Source organism: Mesoplodon densirostris, chromosome 1 (assembly GCF_025265405.1).
Source record: "Mesoplodon densirostris isolate mMesDen1 chromosome 1, mMesDen1 primary haplotype, whole genome shotgun sequence".
Taxonomy (NCBI): Eukaryota; Metazoa; Chordata; class Mammalia; order Artiodactyla; family Ziphiidae; genus Mesoplodon; species Mesoplodon densirostris.
Genome location: NC_082661.1, coordinates 9,418,231 through 9,440,868, shown reverse-complemented (window position 1 = coordinate 9,440,868; position 22,638 = coordinate 9,418,231). Strand labels below are relative to the sequence as shown.

The 22,638-nt window shown below is 41.0% G+C and overlaps 1 protein-coding gene across 1 annotated transcript; it reads right to left on the bottom strand.

Moving 5' to 3' along the window:
- Window positions 1-20,905: 20,905 nt before the first annotated feature.
- On the bottom strand, window positions 20,906-22,120 carry FAM24A (family with sequence similarity 24 member A). Its single transcript, XM_060095460.1, has 2 exons — window positions 22,011-22,120; window positions 20,906-21,083 (listed from the first exon to the last, which is right to left on the bottom strand). Exons 1-2 carry the CDS (start codon window positions 22,118-22,120, stop codon window positions 20,906-20,908), a joined length of 288 nt encoding a protein of 95 aa, XP_059951443.1.
- Between the last annotated feature and the right edge of the window lie 518 nt (window positions 22,121-22,638).

Here is a 22,638-nt window from a genome sequence, read left to right as displayed (position 1 = left end):
TGGATGTTCCTTAGTAAACTAAAAATAGAATTACCGTATGACCCAGCAATCCCACTCCTGGGCATATACCCAGAGAAAACCATAATTCAAAAAGACACATGCACCCCATGTTCATTGCAGCACTATTTACAATAGCAAGGTCATGGAAGCAACCTAAATGCCCATTGACAGACGAATGGATAAAGAAGTTGTGGTACGTATATACAATGGAATATTACTCAGCCATAAAAAGGAACGAAATTGGGTCATTTGTTGAGACATGGATGGATCTAGACACTGTTCACAGAGTGAAGTAAGTCAGAAAGAGAAAAACTAATATCATATATTAACGCATATATGTGGAACCTAAAAAAATGGTACAGATGAACCGGTTTGCAGGGCAGAAGTTGAGACACAGATGTAGAGAACAAACGTATGGACACCAAGGGGGAAAGCAGCAGGGGGTGGTGGTGGTGGTGGGATGAATTGGGAGATTGGGTTTGACATGTATACACTAATATGTATATAATTGATGACTAATAATGACCTGTATAAAAAAATAAATAAAATAAAATTCAAAAAGAAAAATTCTTTAAACTCATATTTTTTGACTTTTTTTTCTAGGATCCATTCCTAATTACAGAGTGACTGGCCAGATTTGAATGCTCCCCTTGCACTCTAGCGAGATACATTTTAAGAAAAGAAAAAAAATCCATTAGCTTTAGAAAACAATGAAACCACTTTAAAAGAAATATTCCGCCTCTTTTTTTTTAGAATGCCACATATATTTTGTAGATTGATGACATTCTGTTTATTACCAAAATATAGCACAAATGAATTGTCCTGGTTTCTTTTGAAAACAATGAAAATGTTTTTTTTTAAAGTAAAACACCAGAAAACACAAATAGAGCCTTCTTTATAAAAATTAAAATACACTTTAAAATTCTAGTAGTTATGGCTGTGGTTATAGAAATGTTCTATTGTAATCTGTACACGTTTTGTAAAATAATAAAAGTAAATTTTATAACATTCTATGATTATAATACTAAAAATAATTCAGATGAACATTAATTTCTCTTTCATCTTGTTAATCTTTCCAAGTTCTGAAGATCTAAATTACATTATTTCTGCCTGTCTATCACCTATGTATCTGTCTTTGTGTGTGTGTGTGTTGAAAAAGACCTGATGGCAGGACTTCTCTGGTAGCTCAGCGGTTAAGAATCCGCCTGCCAATGCAGGGGACATGGGTTCCAGCCCTGGTCTGGGAAGATCCCATATGCCGCGGAGCAACTGCACCAGTACTCTGGAGCCCACAAGCCACAAGTACTGAGCCAACGCACCTAGAGCCCATGCTCCACGGGAAGAGAAGCCACCGCAGTGAGCAGCCCGTGCACCGCAATGAAGAGTAGCTCCCGCTCACTGCAACTATAAAAAGGCCACGCACAGCAACAAAGACCCAACACAGCCAATAAATAAATAAATAAATTTATTTAAAGGAAAAAAAATAAAGCTATAGTAATCAATGCAATGGGGTACTGTTATAGAGACAGATGCAGAAATCAATGGAATTGAATAGAGAGCCCAGAAAAACATTCAAGTATATGGTCAAATGAATTTTGACAAGGATGCCAAGACTATTCAATGGGAAAAGGACAATCTTTTCAAAAAATAGTTATGAGAAAACTAGATATCCACATGCAAAAGAATGAAGTTGGACTGTTATCTAACATGACATTTAAAAAAAATAGATCAAAGACCTATATGTAAATCTAAAACAGGAAAACTCTCAGAAAGAAACATAGGAAAAAACTTCACGACATTGGATTTGGCAGTGGTTTCTTTGATATGACATAAAACCCATGGGTAACAGAAGAAAAAATAGATAAATTTGACTTCATGAAAATTTAAAAATTTTGTGCATCAGAAGACACTATCCACAGTAAACATGCAACTCACACAATGGGAGAAAGTATTTTCAAATGATATATATGATAAAGGATTAATATTCAGAATATATGGAGAACACCTAATGGTACAAAACAAACAACCCAATTCAAAAATGGGCAAAGGACTTGAGTAGATGTTTCTCCAAAGAAGATATACAAATGACCAATAAGCACATGAAAAGATGCTCTATGTCATTAATCGTTAGAGAAATGCAAATCAAGAGTACAATGAGATATGACCTCACACTGATTAGGATGGCTACTATTGAAAAAACAGAAAGTGATGAGGATGTGGAGAAATTGGAACCCTCGTGCACTTTTGGTACACAGTAAAATGGTAAAATGGTATAGTCACTATGGAAAACAATATGGAGGTTTCCCCCAAAATTAAAAAGAGATTTACCATATGATCTAGCAGTTCCACTTCTGGGTATATACCCAAAAGAATTGAAAGCAGTGTCTCAAAGAGATATTGTGCCCCCATGTTCATATCAGCATTGTTCACAATTGCCAAAAGGTGAAAGCAACCCAAGTGTCCATCCATGGATGAATGGATAAGCAAAATGTGGTATATACAGAGAATGAAAGATTAGTCAGCCTTGAAAAGAAAGGAAATTTTATCACATGCTACAACATGGATGAACCTTGAGAACATTATACTAAGAAAAAGAAGCCAGCCATTATAGGTACTTAGAGTTAAAATTACAGAGACAGAAAGTAGAATGGTAGTTGCCAGGGGTTGGGGGGAGTGTGATGGGAGTCACCATTTAATGGGTATACAGTTTCAGTTTCACAAGGTCAAAGTTACAGAGATAGATGAGGGTAATGTTTGCACAATATTATGAGTGTATTTAATACGACTGAATTGTACACTTAAAAATTGTTAAGATGTTATTATGTTTATTTTAACACAAAAAAAATGAGGGGGAGGGGAAAAAAAAACCGTGTCCTTCTGTATCTCCTGAAGTTTTAATTTTAAACAAGAACTATGGGTTCCAGAAGAGAAGTAGTAGAAGATAAAGGCAATTCTTTGACTTCTTCAGAGTCAGAATTCTTGAAATACGATGAAACAAAATGATTCAAACAGAATGCAGTCATTTTTACTGCAGATTTTCACTAACTAGAGACCCCTTTTTAGAGTTTCTATCAAAAACTTAATGTTTTCACTTTCACACTTTGCATCTGGTTCAAGCCTGTGAACAGAACACATCTGTGCTTGGAGAAGAGCCACCATCAAAGGGATCAACTGCTCACATTGGCATCACAGTTTACAAAGTGGCGACACCTCTGTTCTCACAGAAACCTCTCAGACATTAATAGCCACCACCCCCATTGTCAAGCCACACATTATTCATTATCTTTTCACTTTCAAGAAGAAGCGACAGGCTCAGGGAGCTGAACTGCTTTGCCAACCATTCTATTAAGTAAGTGGGGAAGATGGGCCTGGAATCCAGGACTCCCTTCCTTCCCCTTACTTCCATTCTCTGTTCCCCGTGCCCATGTGGATTTTGGTATAGAACCTTCTTACTTGGAACTGATCCCCTTTGACATTTGAAATCCAAGGCTGTTGAAAGGAGAAGTGACTCCTCTTCCATGGCCACCTCTCTCAAGGTAAAGCAAGTACAGCATCTTCCTAGTTGTCCCTTCCTTTCCTCACATCACTACTTCCTCCTTCTTAAGGACAGTCCTATGCCCTGCATTGGACAGCAGCCCAGGATTTAAGTTTTTTACCATTTTGACATTTTCTCTCCAAATGTTCTTGGAGAACATATTTCCAAGATGACTTAGAGGAAAAAACACAAGGATAGATAAATCTGAGTTCTTCCATCTTGGTCACTTAACTGCTGTATAACTTTGGGTGAGTGATTTAATATTTTATAACCTCAGTTTTCCCTTCTGTAAAATGGGTCTATCACAGTTTCCATCTTGTGTGAGGTTTATAATATTCTGAACATGAAGCAACTAGCACAGGCCAGGCACACAGGAGGTGGCCAATAAATGTTACTTGTTAATCTTCCTCTCCCCTCACTCTTTCCATGCTTTATTCTTTCTCTTTCCACATCAGGAATAATGTATATGATTCTTAATAACCCTAGAATTCTAGGAAATTTGAAAGTCCCCCTTCTTTTATTTCTTTGAGAGATAAAGAGAAGTGAATTTAATATCAATGCTGTAGAGCCATGATTCTCAATATGCAGTTCTTCGACCAGCAGCATCAGTATCACCTGGGAAGTTGTTAACCTATGCAAATTCTCAGGCCCCAACCACCTTATTTGAATCAGCGAATTGAGGGGTAGGGCACAGCAATTGTACTTTTAAACTCTCCAGGTGCTTCTGATATCCTCTCCCACTTCCATTAGCATGTGACTTTGGTTGTGTTAAGTGACTTCTCTGGACTTTCTTATTCATTGGCTGTTCAGAGGATTAACTGGGGCAGTTCTCATGAGGCCCCGAGATAGTCTTGCAGTTCAGTGCCCTGTTCTCAGCTTGGCCTCACACTGAGATCACCCGGGCACTTACAAAACAAAAACAACAAAAACACCAGTGAGTGTATATTTATTTCAAAATAAAAAGTTGAAAATAATCCACTGATGCTTGGGTCCCACCCGCAGAGGTTGTGATCTAATTCTATTGTGTTTAGCCTGCAGATCTGGGTTTGGGGAAGCTCCCTGGCTGATTATAATGCGTAGCAAAGTCCTGAACTAGAAGTTTAGTGTCTTAGGGCCTAGAATCTGGAACTAGTTGGGTACTAACTCCAGTCATTCCATTTACAAACTGTATGACCTGAGACAAATTCTCAATGTCCCCGTGAGCCCAAGCTGGGGGCACAGCCATCAGTCAGTGACTATCAGCCATGACTATCATCATCATCTAGAAGCAGCTGACTTTCCAACAGTTTTCAATATGGCCAGAGACTTCAACCACCCTTGTTAGGAGACCAAAGTCTCTACTTGCTGAAAGTGGGCAAAGATGATTCTGATGCTTTGCTTTCTGGTCTTTTAGTGTTCAGGTGCAATCCTCACTGGGGCCAAGTTTCAGGATCAGGGCTTTGTGGGCCTGCCCTACCCACGTGAGATCCCCATTCAGCCATGTTGTTAAAAGTGAACTGTATTTCTCTCATCACAGTTAGCTACCAGGACTTTACGTCCCAATGTGAAGCTCTGGGGAGAAAAACATTTATGACTCCTCTACATAGCATTCATAAAGAGTAAAAATCTCTTAGGACCTGAAGAACGATGGTTTTAAAAAGAAACTTTAATTGAATGTGAACAAACACATACTTTACAATGGAATCTAATGGTTAGTAACTCCACTTGTAGAGGAACAAAACTTATTTTTCTTCTCTGTGGCTGATGAGTGATATCCTTATAAAAATAGTATTTTATAGGTTTTTAATAAAGATAACACTTTTACTTGTATTATTTTATTCATTGAGGTATGATTGACAAATAAGAATTGTATATATGTAAGGTATACAACATGATATTTTAATATACATATACATCATGAAATGATTACCAAAATCAAGCTGATAACATATCTACCACTCACACAGCTACCATTTGTGTGTGTGTGTATGTGTTTGTGTGTGTAGCAAGAACACTTGATATCTACTCACTTAGCAAAATTCAAGTACATACTATGCACTATTAACTGTAATCACCATGCTGTGTATTAGGTTTCCAGAATTTATTCATCTTGTAACTGTAAGTTTGTACCCTTTGACTAATATCTCCCCATTTCCCCCACACCTACCCCTAGTAAACACCATTCTACTCTCTGTTGCAATGAATTTGACTTTTTTGTACTACACATAAGTGAGATCATTCCATATTTGTCATTCTGTGTCTGGCTTATTTCATTTAGCATAATGTTATCCTAGTTTATTCATATCACAAATAGCCTATTTAAGGCTGGATAATATTCCATTTTATATATATAAATATATCTCACATTGTTTTATTCATTCATCTGTTGACAGACATGTACGTTGTTTCCATATCTTGACTACTCTGAATAATGCTGCAATGAACATGAGAGTACAGATGTCTCTTTAAGGTTTTATTTCCTTTGGATGTATACCCAAAAGTGGGATTATTGTATCATATGGTAGTTCTATTTTTAATTTTTTGAGGAACATCTATATAGTTTTCCCTAATTGTACCAATTTACATTCCCACCAACATTGTACAAGGGTCCTCTGTTCTCCACATCTTGGCCAACACTTGTTATCTTTTGACATTTTTTAAAATAAGATTCTTTTTTTTCTCTTGACTTTTTGATAATAGCCATCCTAACAGGTGTGAGGTGACATCTCACTGTGGTTTTGATTTGCATTTCTCTAATGATTAGTAATGTTGAGCACCTTTGCATATAACTGTTGGCCATTTGTATATAGTATTTAGGAAAATGTCTATTCAGGCCCTTGTCCATTTTTTGATTGGGTTGTTTGTTTTTGTGCCATTGAGTTGTATGAGTTCCTTGTATATTTTGAATATTAATCCGTTATTGTGTGTGTAGCTTGCAGATATTTTTCTCCCATTTAATAGGTTGCCTTTTCATTTTGACTTGTTTTATGTGAATAATTTTTTTTAGTTTTATGTAGTCCTACTTGTTTGCTTTTTTTTTGCTGTTGCTTTAGGTGTCAAATCCAAAAAAAAAAAAAAATGTCAAGACAAATGCCAAGGAGCTTACCCCCTGTGTTTTCTTCTAGGCCTTTATAGTTTCAGGTCTTTTTTTTTTTTTTTTTTTTTGGTATGTGGGCCTCTCAGTGTTGTGGCCTCTGCTGTTGTGGAGCACAGGCTCCAGATGTGCAGGCTCAGCAGCCATGGCTCACGGGCCCAGCCGCTCCGCGGCATGTGGGATCTTCCCGGACCAGGGCACAAACCCGTGTCCCCTGCATCGGCAGGCTGACTCTCAACCACTGCGCCACCAGGGAAGCCCTAGTTTCAGGTCTTATATTCAACTCTTTACTACATTTTGAGTTGATTTCTGTATATGGTGTAAGATAGGGGTCCAGTTTCATTTTTTTGGAAGTGGATATCCAGTTTTCCCAAAACCATTTATTGAAGAGATTATACATTCCGCATTGTTTATTCTTGGCTCTTTTGTCAAAAATTAATTAAATATATGTATGTTTATTTCTGGGCTATCTATTAGTTTCATTGGTTTTTATGCTAATACTTTACTGTTTTGATTACAACAGCTTTGTAATATAGTTTGAACTCAGGAAGCATGATGCCTCCAGCTTTGTTCCTCTCTAGATTGCCTTGACTATTTGGGGTCTTTCAGGGTTCCACATGGATTTTAGAATTCTTTTTTCTATTTTTGTGAAAAATGTCATTAGAATTTTAATAGGGATTGAATTGAATCTGTATATTGCTTGGAGATAGTATAGACATTTTAACATAATTAATTCTTGGAGTCCATGAACATGGGAATATCTTACCATTTATTTTGTCTTCCTTAGTTTCTTTCATTAGTGTTTTATAGGTTGCAGTGTACAGATTTTTCATCTCCTTGGTTAAGTTTATTCCTAAATATTTTATTCTTTTTGATGCTATTGTAAATGGGTTTTCTTAATTTCTGTGGTAGTTTATGTATAAGGAATGCAAATGATTTTGTATGTTGATTTTGTATCCTGCAACTTTACTGAATTTATTAGTTCTAACAGTTTTTTGTGGAGTCTTGAGAGATTTCTATATATTACATCATATAATCTGCAAACAGAGACAAGTTTATTTCTTCCTTTCTGATTTGGATGCTTTTTATTTCCTTTTCTTGCCTAATTGCTCTAGCTAAGACTTCCAGTACTATGTTGAATAAAAGTGGCAAGAGTGGACATACTTGTGTTGTTCCTGATCTTAGAGGAAAAACCTTCAGCTTTTCATACTGAGTATGATGTTAGCTGTGGGCTTGTCATATATAGCCTTTATTATGTTGAGATATGTTCCTTCTATACCCAATTTGTTGAGAGCTTTTGTCATGAAAGGATGTTGTATTTTGTCTAATGCTTTTTCTGCATTTATTGAGATAACCATATGATTTTTATCCTTCATTCTGTTAATGTGTTGTCTCACATAGATTGATTTACGTATGCTGAACCATCCTTGCATCCGAAGGATAAATTCCACTTGAACATGGTGCATGATCCTTTTTACGTACTGTTGAATTCAGTTTACTAGTATTTTTTATTGAGGATTTTTGCATCTATGTTCATCTGGGATATTGGCCTGTTACTTTTTCTTCTTGTGTTGTCTACATCTGGGATCAGGGTAATGCTAGCCTTGTAAAATGCGTTTGGAAGTGTTCTTTCCTTTTCTATTTTCTGGAAGGATTGGTATTAATTCTTTAAAGATTAAAATTTTAGAAGTAATATACCTGGTAAAATTCCTTGTGCTTTGTATATTTTTATAAATATTGTTATATCACCTTGAATAAAGCTGGTACTAAATTAATCTTCCACTAAGTATATATGAGTAAATTTTTCCACACTGCGGGCAGCAGAACGTTAAAAAATTTTTTTAAGTCTCTGGCAGGTGCCTCTTGAATGGCCCTGTTTTGTTTGAAAAACCTGGTTCAATTTTCTTACCTTCAGACTTGGTCAAATCCAACTCCACCAAACATGATTCAGTTAAAAGGGCCAAAGGGATGACCCTTCTCACAGCCTCCATCTTTGTGAGGAGGCAGCCTTGAAGGTAAGCAGACTTTTATACTTTTCTGTATTTCATAACTATCTAGTTTCATAAGCCTCCTGGCCACCTCTAGGGAAGTGTGTCAGTCTGACTATGCAAAGGGTAGATTTATGTGAGAATATAGCTTCTGTGTGACTGGTTTATTATCAGCGATCCCAAACAGTGAGTGTCTGCTCTCCCCAATTTTTTTCCTGGAAGGTTTGCAGGAGGAGCCCAGCTAAAGCTCTTCACAGGGGATCTCCAACACCTGGCACACAGTAGGCACAAATAATTCCTCGTGGCACTGACTTGGGACTGTGCCTTTGCCTTACTGTTTGTTCAGATCATGAAGAGGGTAGCACCATTGACCTCTTAAGCCTTCACTGCTCTTCTGCAAAATTAAAGCCTTCGGAGTCTAAGGGATTAGCCATGTGAGGCAGGAAGTGTGGCAGCTGGGCGAACTCTGGGTCCAGCTGGGTTCCTCTGAGCCTGCCAGGGTGCTGACCCTGAGGGGGAGGGGGTAGGGAGGTGGCACAGGATCAGGAGGAAAAAGAAAATGCAGATCCAGGTTCAGTTTGGAGGAATTTCAAACTACTATGTCCAGAGAGCCTGACGAAGGCACATTAAAGTCCCTCAGGCACTACATTTTGTGGATGATAGAAAGGAATCCTGGTGTCCAAGGTGAGACTAAAAAGAACAAGTGTGTGTGTGTTGTTGCCTTCTTTTTTTTCTGTCTTTCATTCATTCAAAAAATATCCATTAGTTACTGTTTTAGGGCCTGGAAATACAGAATTGAATATGATACACAGTCCTGCCTTCATGTCTGATACGGAACTTCCTGGCAGCAAGAGAAAATTGGAAGGCATATGAACACCTAAGATGAACCTGGGAATAGATGCCAGGAGAGGAGCAGAGAAAGTGTCCTGGAACTCAAGATGGACAGGTCATTTCAAAGTGGAGCGTTTCAGAGCAGCCTCCAGGGAAGATGCAATTCTAAACTTGCTTCTTAAAACTTGTACTGGGGCTGGGAGCACTCACCCTCTAGGAAGTTTGTCCCCATCAGCCCTTCTGGCAAATTTCAGCATCACTGAAATGCTGACTATTCCATCAGCCAAGCCCTGTGCTGAGAGGACTGAAACTCAGCAGAGAGGGGGCCTTTGGAAGATGCTGAGTTCTATGTTCATCCCAGAGGGAGTAGCTGTTTCCTTCATTTCCAAGTTATCTTTTTTACCCCTTTTAGTAGGTAATCACCTGTCACTAGTTAACTCTAAGTAAACATGTGATGCTTATAAAGCAAGCATTCTGTTATCACAGGAAGTACAAATTGTGGTTACAGATGGGGAGTCTGTGCTTAGAAATGGGTGCTAGAGACTCAGTGGAAGGCACCAGAACAGTCAAGGGTGCATCTTGCTGCCCATTTCTGTGCTAACACAGAATGTGTGTTAGTCAGGCTAACATTTATGGAACATATCCTCAGGCACTGTTCTAAGTGTTACATGCCTTCACTCACTTATGAGATGTAATAGCTCACTGATGGGGAAAAATAATGACTCTGATGATAAGGATTATATTAAATGTTAATGCTTTACTGCAAAGATGTGAATTAACATAATCAAAACGTGTTTTATATGAATATTTAGAAGATAAACTGTCAGAAATCACTTCATGATTGAGGTGAAGATAGCTCATTACATGCAATGTCTATTACCACGTTGATGTTTACTGGGCACATTCACAACTGGAATAAAAACTACGTTTATGAGCTTCCCTTGCAGCTAGGGGAGACTATGTGATTCAGTTCTATCTAGCACAGGGGACTTAAAGAGAAATGGAACGCACAGCTTTTTTCAACCTCCTTCCTCTTTGTCTAGAATTTGGACATGAAGGTTAGAGAACCACCAGTGATCCTGGACCATGATATGACTTTGGGAAAAAAAAACCCCAACACACCACAGTAGAGCACCATGGCCCCTGACATGGGAAAGGCAGCCAGCCTGTCTGATGCTGGGCATCTTGAAGAGGAGAAAAATCAAATTCTTACTTGTTCAAGCCACTGCTATTTTGAGATTTTGTTATAATCACACCTAATCTTAAGTGACAAAATAGTCAAGTGGTTTGGTCAACTTAACATGGAAAAGAAAAACCGAGCTTTTACAAGTTTTTTTTTTATTAGTCACCCATTTTATACACATCAGTGTATACATGTCAATCCCCAAAGTTCTCTTTTTTTTTTTTTTGGATTTTTATTTTTTTATTAGTTTCTGCTTTATAACAAAGTGAATCAGTCATACATATACATCTGTTGCCCCATCCCTTCCCTCTTGCGTCTCCCTCCCTCCCACCCTCCCTATCCCACCCCTCCAGGCGGTCACAAAGCACCAAGCTGATCTCCCTGTGCTATGCGGCTGCTTCCCACTAGCTATCTACCTTACGTTTGGTACTGTATATATGTCCATGCCTCTCTTTCGCTTTGTCACAGCTTACCCTTCCCGCTCCCCATATCCTCAAGTCCATTCTCAAGTAGGTCTGTGTCTTTATTCCTGTTTTACCTCTAGGTTCTTCATGACATTTTTTTAAAATTCCATATATATGTGTTAGCATACGGTATTTGTCTTTCTCTTTCTGACTTACTTCACTCTGTATGACAGACTCTAGGTCTATCCACCTCATTACAAATAGCTCAGTTTCGTTTCTTTTTATGGCTGAGTAATATTCCATTGTATATATGTGCCACATCTTCTTTATCCATTCATCCGATGATGGACACTTAGGTTGTTTCCACCTCCGGGCTACTGTGAATAGAGCTGCAATGAACATTTTGGTACATGTCTCTCTCTTTTTTTTTTTTTTTATAAGGGGAGATTTTTCTTTCTTTTTTTTTTTTTTAGATGTTGGGGGTAGGAGTTTATTAATTAATTAATTAATTTTTGCTGTGTTGGGTCTTCGTTTCTGTGCGAGGGCTTCCCCTAGTTGTGGCAAGTGGGGACCACTCTTCATCGCGGTGCACGGGCCTCTCACTATCGCGGCCTCTCCTGTTGCGGAGCACAAGCTCCAGACGCGGAGGCTCAGCAGTTGTGGCTCACGGGCCTAGTCGCTCCACGGCATGTGGGATCCTCCCAGACCAGGGCTCGAACCCATGTCCCCTGCATCGGCAGGCAGACTCTCAACCACTGCGCCACTAGGGAAGCCCACATGTCTCTTTTTGAATTATGGTTTTCTCAGGGTATATGCCTAGTAGTGGGATTGCTGGGTCATATGGTAGTTCTATTTTTAGTTTTTTAAGGAACGTCCATACTGTTCTCCATAGTGGCTGTACCAATTCACATTCCCACCAGCAGTGCAAGAGTGTTCCCTTTTCTCCACACCCTCTCCAGCATTTATTGTTTCTAGATTTCTTGATGATGGCCATTCTGACTGGTGTGAGATGATATCTCATTGTAGTTTTGATTTGCATTTCTCTAATGATTAATGATGTTGAGCATTCTTTCATGTGTTTGTTAGCAGTCTGTATATCTTCTTTGGAGAAATGCCTATTTAAGTCTTCTGCCCATTTTTGGATTGGGTTGTTTGTTTTTTTGCTATTGAGCTGCATGAGCTGTTTATAAATTTTGGAGATTAATCCTTTGTCAGTTGCTTCATTTGCAAATATTTCTCCCATTCTGAGGGTTGTCTTTTGGTCTTGTTTATGGTTTCCTTTGCCGTGCAAAAGCTTTGAAGTTTCATTAGGTCCCATTTGTTTATCTTTGTTTTTATTTCCATTTCTCTAGGAGGTGGGTCCAAAAGGATCTTGCTGTGATTTATGTCATAGAGTGTTCTGCCTATGTTTTCCTCTAAGAGTTTGATAGTTTCTGGCCTTACATTTAGGTCTTTAATACATTTTGAGCTTATTTTTGTGTATGGTGTTAGGGAATGATCTAATCTCATACTTTTACATGTCCCTGTCCAGTTTTCCCAGCACCACTTATTGAAGAGGCTGTCCTTTCTCCACTGCACATTCCTGCCTCCTTTATCAAAGATAAGTTGACCATATGTGCGTGGGTTTATCTCTGGGCTTTCTATCCTGTTCCATTGATCTATCTTTCTGTTTTTGTGCCAGTACCACACTGTCTTGATTACTGTAGCTTTGTAGTATAGTCTGAAGTCAGGGAGCCTGATTCCTCCAGCTCCGTTTTTCGTTCTCAAGATTGCTTTGGCTATTCGGGGTCTTTTGTTTTTCCAAACAAATTTTGAAATTTTTTGTTCTAGTTCTGTGAAAAATGCCAGTGGTAGTTTGATAGGGATTGCATTGAATCTGTAGATTGCTTTGGGTAGTAGAGTCATTTTCACAATATTGATTCTTCCAATCCAGGAGCATGGTACATCTCTCCATCTATTTGTATCATCTTTAATTTCTTTCATCAGTGTCTTATAATTTTCTGCATACAGGTCTTTTGTCTCCTTAGGTAGGTTTATTCCTAGATATTTTATTCTTTTTGTGGCAATGGTAAATGGGAGTGTTTTCTTGATTTCATTTTCAGATTTTTCATCATTAGTGTACAGGAATGCCAGAGATTTCTGTGCATTAATTTTGTATCCTGCTACTTTACCAAATTCATTGATTAGCTCTAGTAGTTTTCTGGTAGCATCTTTAGGATTCTCTATGTATAGTATCAAGTCATCTGCAAACAGTGACAGCTTTACTTCTTCTTTTCCAATTTGGATTCCTTTTATTTCCTTTTCTTCTCTGATTGCTGTGGCTAAAACTTCCAAAACTAAGTTGAATAAGAGTGGTGAGAGTGGGCAGCCTTGTCTTGTTCCTGATCTTAGTGGAAATGGTTTCAGTTTTTCACCATTGAGGACGATGTTGACTGTGGGTTTGTCATATATGGCCTTTATTATGTTGAGGAAAGTTCCCTCTATGCCTACTTTCTGCAGGGTTTTTATCATAAATGGGTGTTGAATTTTGTCGAAAGTTTCTCTGCATCTATTGAGATGATCATATGGTTTTTCTTCTTCAATTTGTTAATATGGTGTATCACATTGATTGATTTGCGTATATTGAAGAATCCTTGCATTCCTGGAATAAATCCCACTTGATCATGGTGTATGATCCTTTTAATGTGCTGTTGGATTCTGTTTGCTAGTATTTTGTTGAGGATTGTATCTATGTTCATCAGTGATATTGGCCTGTAGTTTTCTTTCTTTGTGACATCCTTGTCTGGTTTTGGTATCAAGGTGATGGTGGCCTTGTAAAATGAGTTTGGGAGTGTTCCTCCCTCTGCTATATTTTGGAAGAGTTTGAGAAGGATAGGTGTTAGCTCTTCTCTAAATGCTTGATAGAATTCGCCTGTGAAGCCATCTGGTCCTGGGCTTTTGTTTGTTGGAAGATTTTTTATCACAGTTTCAATTTCAGTGCTTGTGATTGGTCTGTTCATATTTTCTATTTCTTCCTGATTCAGTCTTGGCAGGTTGTGCATTTCTAAGAATTTGTCCATTTCTTCCAGGTTGTCCATTTTATTGGCATAGAGTTGTTTGTAGTAATCTCTCATGATATTTTGTATTTCTGCAGTGTCAGTTGTTACTTCTCCTTTTTCATTTCTAATTCTATTGATTTGAGTCTTCTCCCTTTTTTTCTTGATGAGTCTGGCTAATGGTTTATCAATTTTGTTTATCTTCTCAAAGAACCAGCTTTTAGTTTTATTGATCTTTGCTATCATTTCCTTCATTTCTTTTTCATTTATTTCTGATCTGATTTTTATGATTTCTTTCCTTCTGCTAACTTTGGGATGTTTTTGTTCTTCTTTCTCTAATTGCTTTAGGTGCAGGGTCAGGTTGTTTACTCGAGATGTTTCCTGTTTCTTAAGGTGGGATTGTATTGCTATAAACTTCCCCCTTAGAACTGCTTTTGCTGCGTCCCATAGGTTTTGGGTCGTCGTGTCTCCATTGTCATTTGTTTCTAGGTATTTTTTGATTTCCTCTTTGATTTCTTCAGTGATCACTTCGTTATTGAGTAGTGTATTGTTTAGCCTCCATGTGTTTGTATTTTTTACAGATCTTTTCCTGTAATTGAGGTCTAGTCTCATAGCATTGTGGTCGGAAAAGATACTTGATACAATTTCAATTTTCTTAAATTTACCAAGGCTTGATTTGTGACCCAAGATATGATCTATCCTGGAGAATGTTCCATGAGCACTTGAGAAAAATGTGTATTCTGTTGTTTTTGGATGGAATGTCCTATAAATATCAATTAAGTCCATCTTGTTTAATGTATCATTTAAAGCTTGTGTTTCCTTTTTTATTTTCATTTTGGATGATCTGTCCATTGGTGAAAGTGGGGTGTTAAAGTCCCCTACTATGAGTGTGTTACTGTCGATTTCCCCTTTTATGGCTGTTAGTATTTGCTTTATGTATTGAGGTGCTCCTATGTTGGGTGCATAAATATTTACAATTGTTATATCTTCTTCTTGGATCGATCCCTTGATCATTATGTAGTGTCCTTCTTTGTCTCTTCTAATAGTCTTTATTTTAAAGTCTATTTTGTCTGATATAAGAATTGCTACTCCAGCTTTCTTTTGATTTCCATTTGCATGGAATATCTTTTTCCATCCCCTTACTTTCAGTCTGTATGTGTTTCTAGGTCTGAAGTGGGTCTCTTGTAGACAGCATATATATGGGTCTTGTTTTTGTATCCATTCAGCCAATCTGTGTCTTTTGGTGGGAGCATTTAGTCCATTTACATTTAAGGTAATTTTTTTTTTTTTTTTTTTTTTTTTTTTTTTTTGTGGTACGCGGGCCCCTCACTGTTGTGGCCTCTCCCGTTGCGGAGCACAGGCTCCGGACGCGCAGGCTCAGCGGCCATGGCTCACGGGCCCAGCCACTCCACGGCATGTGGGATCTTCCCGGACCGGGGCACGAACCCATGTCCCCTGCATCGGCAGGCGGACTCCCAACCACTGCGCCACCAGGGAAGCCCTAAGTTAATTATTGATATGTATGTTCCTATTCCCATTTCCTTAATTGTTTTGGGTTCATTATTGTAGGTCTTTTCCTTCTGTTGTGTTTCTTGCCTAGAGAAGTTCCTTTAGCATTTGTTGTAAAGCTGGTTTGGTGGTGCTGAACTCTCTCAGCTTTTGCTTGTCTGTAAAGGTTTTAATTTCTCCATCAAATCTGAATGAGATCCTTGCTGGGTAGAGTAGTCTTGGTTGCAGGTTTTTCTCCTTCATCACTTTAATTATGTCCTGCCACTCCCTTCTGGCTTGTAGAGTTTCTGCTGAGAGATCAGCTGTTAACCTGATGGGGATTCCCTTGTGTGTTATTTGTTGTTTTTGCCTTGCTGCTTTTAATATGATTTCTTTGTGTTTAATTTTTGACAGTTTGATTAATATGTGTCTTGGCGTATTTCTCCTTGGATTTATTCTGTATGGGACTCTCTGTGCCTCCTGGACTTGATTAACTATTTCCTTTCCTATATTAGGGAAGTTTTCAACTACAATCTCTTCAAATATTTTCTCAGTCCCTTTCTTTTTCTCTTCTTCTTCTGGAACCCCTATAATTCGAATGTTGGTGCGTTTAGTGTTGTCCCAGAGGTCTCTGAGACTGTCCTCTGTTCTTTTCATTCTTTTTTCTTTATTTTGCTCTGCAGTAGTTATTTCCACTATTTTATCTTCCACCTCACTTATCCATTCTTCTGCCTCAGTTATTCTGCTATTGATCCCATCTAGAGTATTTTTTATTTCATCTATTGTGTTTTTAATCGATGCTTGATTCATCTTTAGTTCTTCTAGGTCCTTGTTAACTGTTTCTTGCATTTTGTCTATTCTATTTCCAAGATTTTGGATCTTGGAAATAGAATCTTGGATCATCTTTACTATCATTATTCTGAATTCTTTTTCAGGTAGACTGCCTATTTCCTCTTCATTTGTTAGGTCTGGTGGGTTTTTATCTTGCTCCTTCTCCTGCTGTGTGTTTTTCTGTCTTCTCATTTTGCTTATCTTACTGTGTTTGGGGTCTCCTTTTTGCAGGCTGCAGGTTCGTAGTTCCCATTGTTTTTGGTGTCTGTCCCCAGTGGCTAAGGTTGGTTCAGTGGGTTGTGTAGGCTTCCAGGTGGAGGGGACTAGTGCCTGTGTTCTGGTGGATGAGGCTGGATCTTGTCTTTCTGGTGGACAGGTCCACGTCTGGTGGTGTATTTTTGGGTGTCTGTGGACTTTTTATGATTTTAGGCAGCCTCTCTGCTAATGGGTGGCGTTGTGTTCCTGTCTTGCTAGTTATTTGGCATAGGGTGTCCAGCACTGTAGCTTGCTGGTCGTTGAGTGAATCTGGGTGCTGGTGTTGAGATGGAGATCTCTGGAAGATTTTTGCCATTTGATATTATGTGGAGCTGGGAGGTCTCTTGTGGACCAGTGTCCTGAAGTTGGCTCTCCCACCTCAGAGGCACAGCACTGACTCCTGGCTCCTCAATTTGGGATGATTTGTTTTCTATTCATGTATTCCACAGATGCAGGGTACATCAAGTTGATTGTGGAGCTTTAATCCGCTGCTTCTGAGGTTGCTGGGAGAGATTTCCCTTTCTCGTCTTTGTTCTCACAGCTCCCGGGTCTCAGCTTTGGATTTGGCCCCACCTCTCCGTGTAGGTCACCGGAGGGCATCTGTTCTTCGCTCAGATAGGACAGGGTTAAAAGAGCAGCCCCTTCGGGGACTCTGGCGCACTCAGGCCGGGGGGCAGCGAGGGGCACGGAGTGTGGGTGGAGCCTGCAGCGGCAGAGACCGGCGTGACGTTGCACCAGCCCGAGGCGCGCCGTGCATTCTCCCAGGGAAGCCGTCCCTGGATCCCGGGACCCCGGCCGTGACGGGCTGCACAGTCTCCCCGGAAGGGGGGCGTGGACAGTGACCTGCGCTCGCACACAGGCCTCGCGGCGGTGGCAGCAGCCCCAGCGTCCCACGCCCGTCTCTGGGGTCCGCGCTTTCAGCCGTGGCTCGCGCCCGTCTCTGGAGCTCCTCCTAGCAGCGCTCTTAATCCCCTCTCCTCGTGCACCAGGAAACACAGAAGGAAGAAAAAGTCTCTTGCCTCTTCGGCAGGTCCAAACTTTTTCCCGGACTCCCTCCCGGCTAGCTGTGGCGCATTAGCCCCTTCAGGCTGTGTTCACGCCGCCAACCCCAGTCCTTTCCCTGCGCTCCGACTGAAGCCCGAGCCTCAGCTCCCAGTGCCGCCCACCACGGCGGGCGAGCAGACAAGCCTCTCGGGCTGGTGAGTGCCGGTTGGCACTGATCCTCTGTGTGTGAATCTCTCCGCTTTCCCCTACCCAGGTACGTGGGGGAGTTTCTTGCCTTTTGGGAGGTCTGAGGTGTTCTGCCATTGTACAGTAGGTGTTCTGTAGGAGTTGTTCCACGTGTAGCTGTATTTCTGGTGTACCTGTGGGGAGGAAGGTGATCTCCGCATCTTACTCTTCCGCCATCTTTCCCGGAAGTCTGTACAAGGTTTGAAGAAAATGTCTTTTTTTTTTTTTTTTTTTTGCGGTATGTGGGCCTCACGCTGTTGTGGACTCTCCTGTTGCGAAGCACAGGCTCTGGACACACAGGCTCAATGGCCATGGCTCATGGGCCCAGCCGCTCTGTGGCATGTGGGATCTTCCCGGACCGGGGCATGAACCCATGTCCTCTGCATCGGCAGGCGGCCTCTCAACCACTGCTCCACCAGGGAAGCCCAGAAAATGTCTTCTTAAGAAAAGCTTTAGACACTCCTGAATCTTTTATATCAAAAGTGCAACTTTAGCGAATTTTCATATTCACTGTAATTTTATGTATACAATTATGTGATGTGATTCAAAAGCAAACACTAAAATGACAAAAGAGTTTAATGTCATGCAGACTACTAGAAGAATTCTTATTTTCAAGAAAATATATTTTAGAAGCCTGAGAAAAAGACTGCCCTGAAAGTTATTGCAAATTCGGTCTTAGTGGTAAACACTGTATTGCTTAGAGGCTTATCCTCTCAGGAGAAACTTATATTTTTACCGTATTTGTCTCTAAATAAAGATCTTTCCTCTTCAACATCCCATTGAATCTTCAGAACAACCCTATCAAGTGGCTCCTATTACCTCCATTTTACAGACAAGAAAAATCGGGTTTGGAGGAATTATATGCCACACACAAGGGTAAGCAAGGTGGAGCCAAAGCCAGACCTGCTAACTCAGAGCTGCAGGAGATGTAGATGGAGGAATGTTCGTGTGGGAGTGTTGGATCTGTTGCAGGAAGGGAGACCCCTTCCAGGGCCCGAGAGTGGGGTCTTGTCTAACACTCGGAAATGGATAGTCCGAGGAGACACACGTGCTGACAACGCAGGAGGCTTTATTGGGAAGGGGCGCCCGGGCGGAGAGCGGCGGGGTGAGGGAGCCCAGGAAGACTGCTCTGCTACGTGGCTCCCAGTCTCGGGGTTTGTGGTGCTGGGGTTAGTTTCGGGGTGGTCTCTGGCCAATCATGTTGCTTGGCCCATTTCGGGTCTGACTCAGGGTCCTTCCTGGTGGTGCGCGCATTGCTCATCCGGGATGGATTCCAGCGAGAAGGATTCTGGGAGCCTGGTAGGACACATGGACTGGCGTCTCCTCTCTCCTTTTGACCTTTCCCGAATTCTTCCTGTGGGTGGGTGGGTAAGGGGTGTTAGTTCCACGTTTCTTACCAGGCCCTCCTGTTGTAAGATAACTCATAACTCTGGCCAGGGCGGGTGGTTTTGGTCTGTGGTTCCCCTAACAGATGCACCCTCAACTCAGTGGAGAGCCCCCAGGAGCTTGAAGCTGGAGCTCTACAGGGCAGGATGGAAGGCACACCCCTTAGCATGGCCTCCAACACCATCTCTGTCTCAGCCTAGCTTATTATCCGGCCTCACCTCCCACTGTACATCCCACAGCCCACGCATGTTCAAACCTCTGAGCCTGGGCCGCTTCCTCTGGCTGCTGGGCCTGCCCTCCATCCCCTCCTCCAGTTGCTGGAATCCTAATGTCTTCTCTCCAGGAAGCCTCCCCTGAGGCTCTCACCTGTCCCCCCTCCCCCACCATTAATTACTCCTTCCACTGGATCTCCATGCCCTTTGCTTGTGCCTCTAATGAAACTTGAATTTTGTTTGACCTACAGTTTTCCAGGGTATGATTTTACACTGTGGACAGATACTTGAGTTCAGGAACCAAAGCTTCTGTGTCTGTACTTTGTCTTGCTGAACCCACTATTTTAGACGCAGGAGGTGCTCAAGAAAATATACACTGAGAAGAATTAAGGGGATTTTGTTTGTTTGCTTTTCATATTACTTAAAAATGCTTTAGTTTCCAAGTGCTTTTCATGTCCTATCCAACTCTATTAGTCAGGGTTCTCCAGAGAAACAGAACTAATAGGATATATAAGAGGACACGTATAATGGAATTGCCTCACCCAATTATGGAGAATGAGATATGACACAATATGCCTGATGCAAGCTGGAGAACCAGGAAAGCCCATGGTGTAATTCAGTCTGAGTCTGAAGGCCTGAGAACCAGGGGAGCCAGTGGTGTAACTCCCAGTCCGAGGCCACTAAGAACCACGGGAGGGGGGATGAGGTGGCGGGGTTGCTAGTGTGAGTCCCCGAGTCCAAGAGGAGCTCCGATGTCTGAGGGCAGAAGATTGATGTCCCAGCTCAAGAAGAGAGAGAATGAATTTGCTCTTCCTCTGCCTTTTGTTCTATTCAGTTTCTCAAGGGATTGGATGACGCCCACCCACACGGGTGAGGACAGATCTTTACTCAGTCTCTGATTCACATGCTAATATCTTCTGAAAACATCCGCACAAACACACCCATAAATAATGGTTTAGTAGCGATCTGGGCATCCCTTAGCTCAGTAGAGTTTACTCATAAAATTAACCACCACAAGTCCACCCTTAGTCAACGTGGCACTCGTATGCATCTTCGTAAAGCATACTTAATCTCCAGATAAAGGCAATAATAAGGTCATAATTCCACCTAACATGATACAGCTATTCTGCGTGCAGCCCAAAACACACTAATTCATTCTCCAGAAGAGCAGGGAAGTTCTTGAGTGATGTTCACTATTTTCCTGATATCCTGTAACTTAAATTCTATGATGTAAAATTAAATACTAAATGCTGATATAAAGTCAATATAGCTTATGTTACATGATATGGAAATAAGAGAGGAAAGAAAACAAAGATATTTGCTTAATATATGTAAATACACACATAATATATTCATAACAAATAAGGAGGAAATATGACAGAATCCTTGTTTCTTTAACTGGTCAGATGGTAGCAGTTGGTATTTATAAACAGCTTCTACTACTCATTCTGTATTCAGAGTCCATCGTTTATGTCACAGAAGCACGATGGCAGGGGGTCAAAGTCGACAGGCAATCTACATTCTTCGCAGCACTGGAGGCTGGAATAAGACTCAGAGATGGAGGTTGTAGCCTTGGCAACCTCGTCTTGATTACTCTTGGTTATGGTCATAGCAACAAGGTCCTTTGCAGCACTTCAGAAAAATATACACAAAGCATGGAATTAGAATTTTTCTTCTCAGTCCATCTGTTACAATTGTCGGGGGTATCTGGACAGTTTGGGGCTGGAGCCAATCAGACACATGACACCAGCCCAAGACTAAAGTGCTCCGCCCCCGTCCCAAGGTCCTGTCTAATCCCTTTCTCTCCTAACATTGCCAGAAATGTATAATCAGGTTACAGCAAATAAGGGAGAGTGAATTGCAAGTGTGGGTCACGAGATGATCACCGCAAGTCCTCCAAGTGCAGAGCATGACAGGTGCCAAAGTCAGCCGTCCCCTGGGTGCTGGGATTCACCTTCCAGCACACAGGCCTAACTTCCCTAGAATGGGAAAACCACTGCTTCTGACAACCAATCTCTTCCATGTTTGAAGGTTTCTTTCCCCCCAAGTTAATGCTCTTTTGTCTGATCTACACTCTCCTGTCAGCTTCCCCAGAGTCCTGTAGGCCCCCCTCACCATCCCCAAGGCCACAAGTGAGAGGACACCCTGAGAGCTCCCCAACTCAGGCAAGAGGAGGTCAGCTCAGCCCATCCTCTGGGTGAACAGAGGCAGAGACTCATTCACACAGTCTCCCTGACAGTCCCCAGTCTGCAGAGCCTGAATAGAGCTGGGCCAGCCAGTGTGCAATCAACCAGCTGAGGGTAAACTCAATGAGGTTAAGTGACAAGGCAGCACAGAGCCACCTGGCTGAGAACATTCTACTTATGAGCTCACAGCCCCAAACCAGAAGGGGAAGAAGCCAAGATTCTACACGCACTGCCTTTGTCATGTCAAACCCTCCTGCTGTTCCTAACCTCACCCAGGGTGCGGCGGCCACAGGGCAAGGGATGACCCTGCTCAGCACAGAGCCCCAGGATCCCATTTGGGGGGGTGTTAGCCACTCTTACCCACATCACTCACTTTAATGTGTCAGCTACTTTGAAGTAAAGACAGGTGACACCACCTATCAGCACCAATGCAGTCATCAGTAAGCCGCCACCAATGGTCATCATGATCTTGAGGTCAAACATCTTACTTTAGGGAACCAGATATTTTATCAAACCTGTAATTTGAGAAACAGGGATCGAATCATCCCTGTTAGGAGGAATTAAGGTCCAGGGTTGAAGAGCTCATTTTAGAAGCACAGCCTCTGTCCAGCTCCAACTTGTATGCCTATCAGGCCATAGGCTCTGTGACATCAGCTCTCTGGACACCAGCTCTTTCACGGAGTTCTGAATTTGGTTCCATGTGTAGGTATATTTTAGCCCCCATGAAATAGATACACTATTTTGAATCACTTAATTCTAAGTCTTTAACTTTCCAGGTCTTATTTCCCTCACGATAATCTTAAGGATTTAAAATTATAATTTAACAAATAAAGGAAAAAGATAGAAATGGGGAGATTAAAAATAGTCTTACACTTAAGAGTTCAATTATAGACGACTTTATGTTAGCTACACAATGAAATAATACAGAGCCATTTACTAGGATTCAAGCATATATGCTCATGGACATTGCAAGATTTTCATACTTTATAGTTAAAAGGGTT

What these genes read in the sequence shown, in the direction of transcription:
- FAM24A (XM_060095460.1), bottom strand. Translation starts at nt 22,120, where the DNA reads ATGTTTGACCTCAAGATCATGATGACCATTGGTGGCGGCTTACTGATG. An exon ending in AAAGTAGCTGACACATTAAA is followed by an intron (nt 21,084 to 22,010) that starts GTGAGTGATGTG and finishes ATTTTTCTGAAG; the next exon opens with TGCTGCAAAGGACCTTGTTG.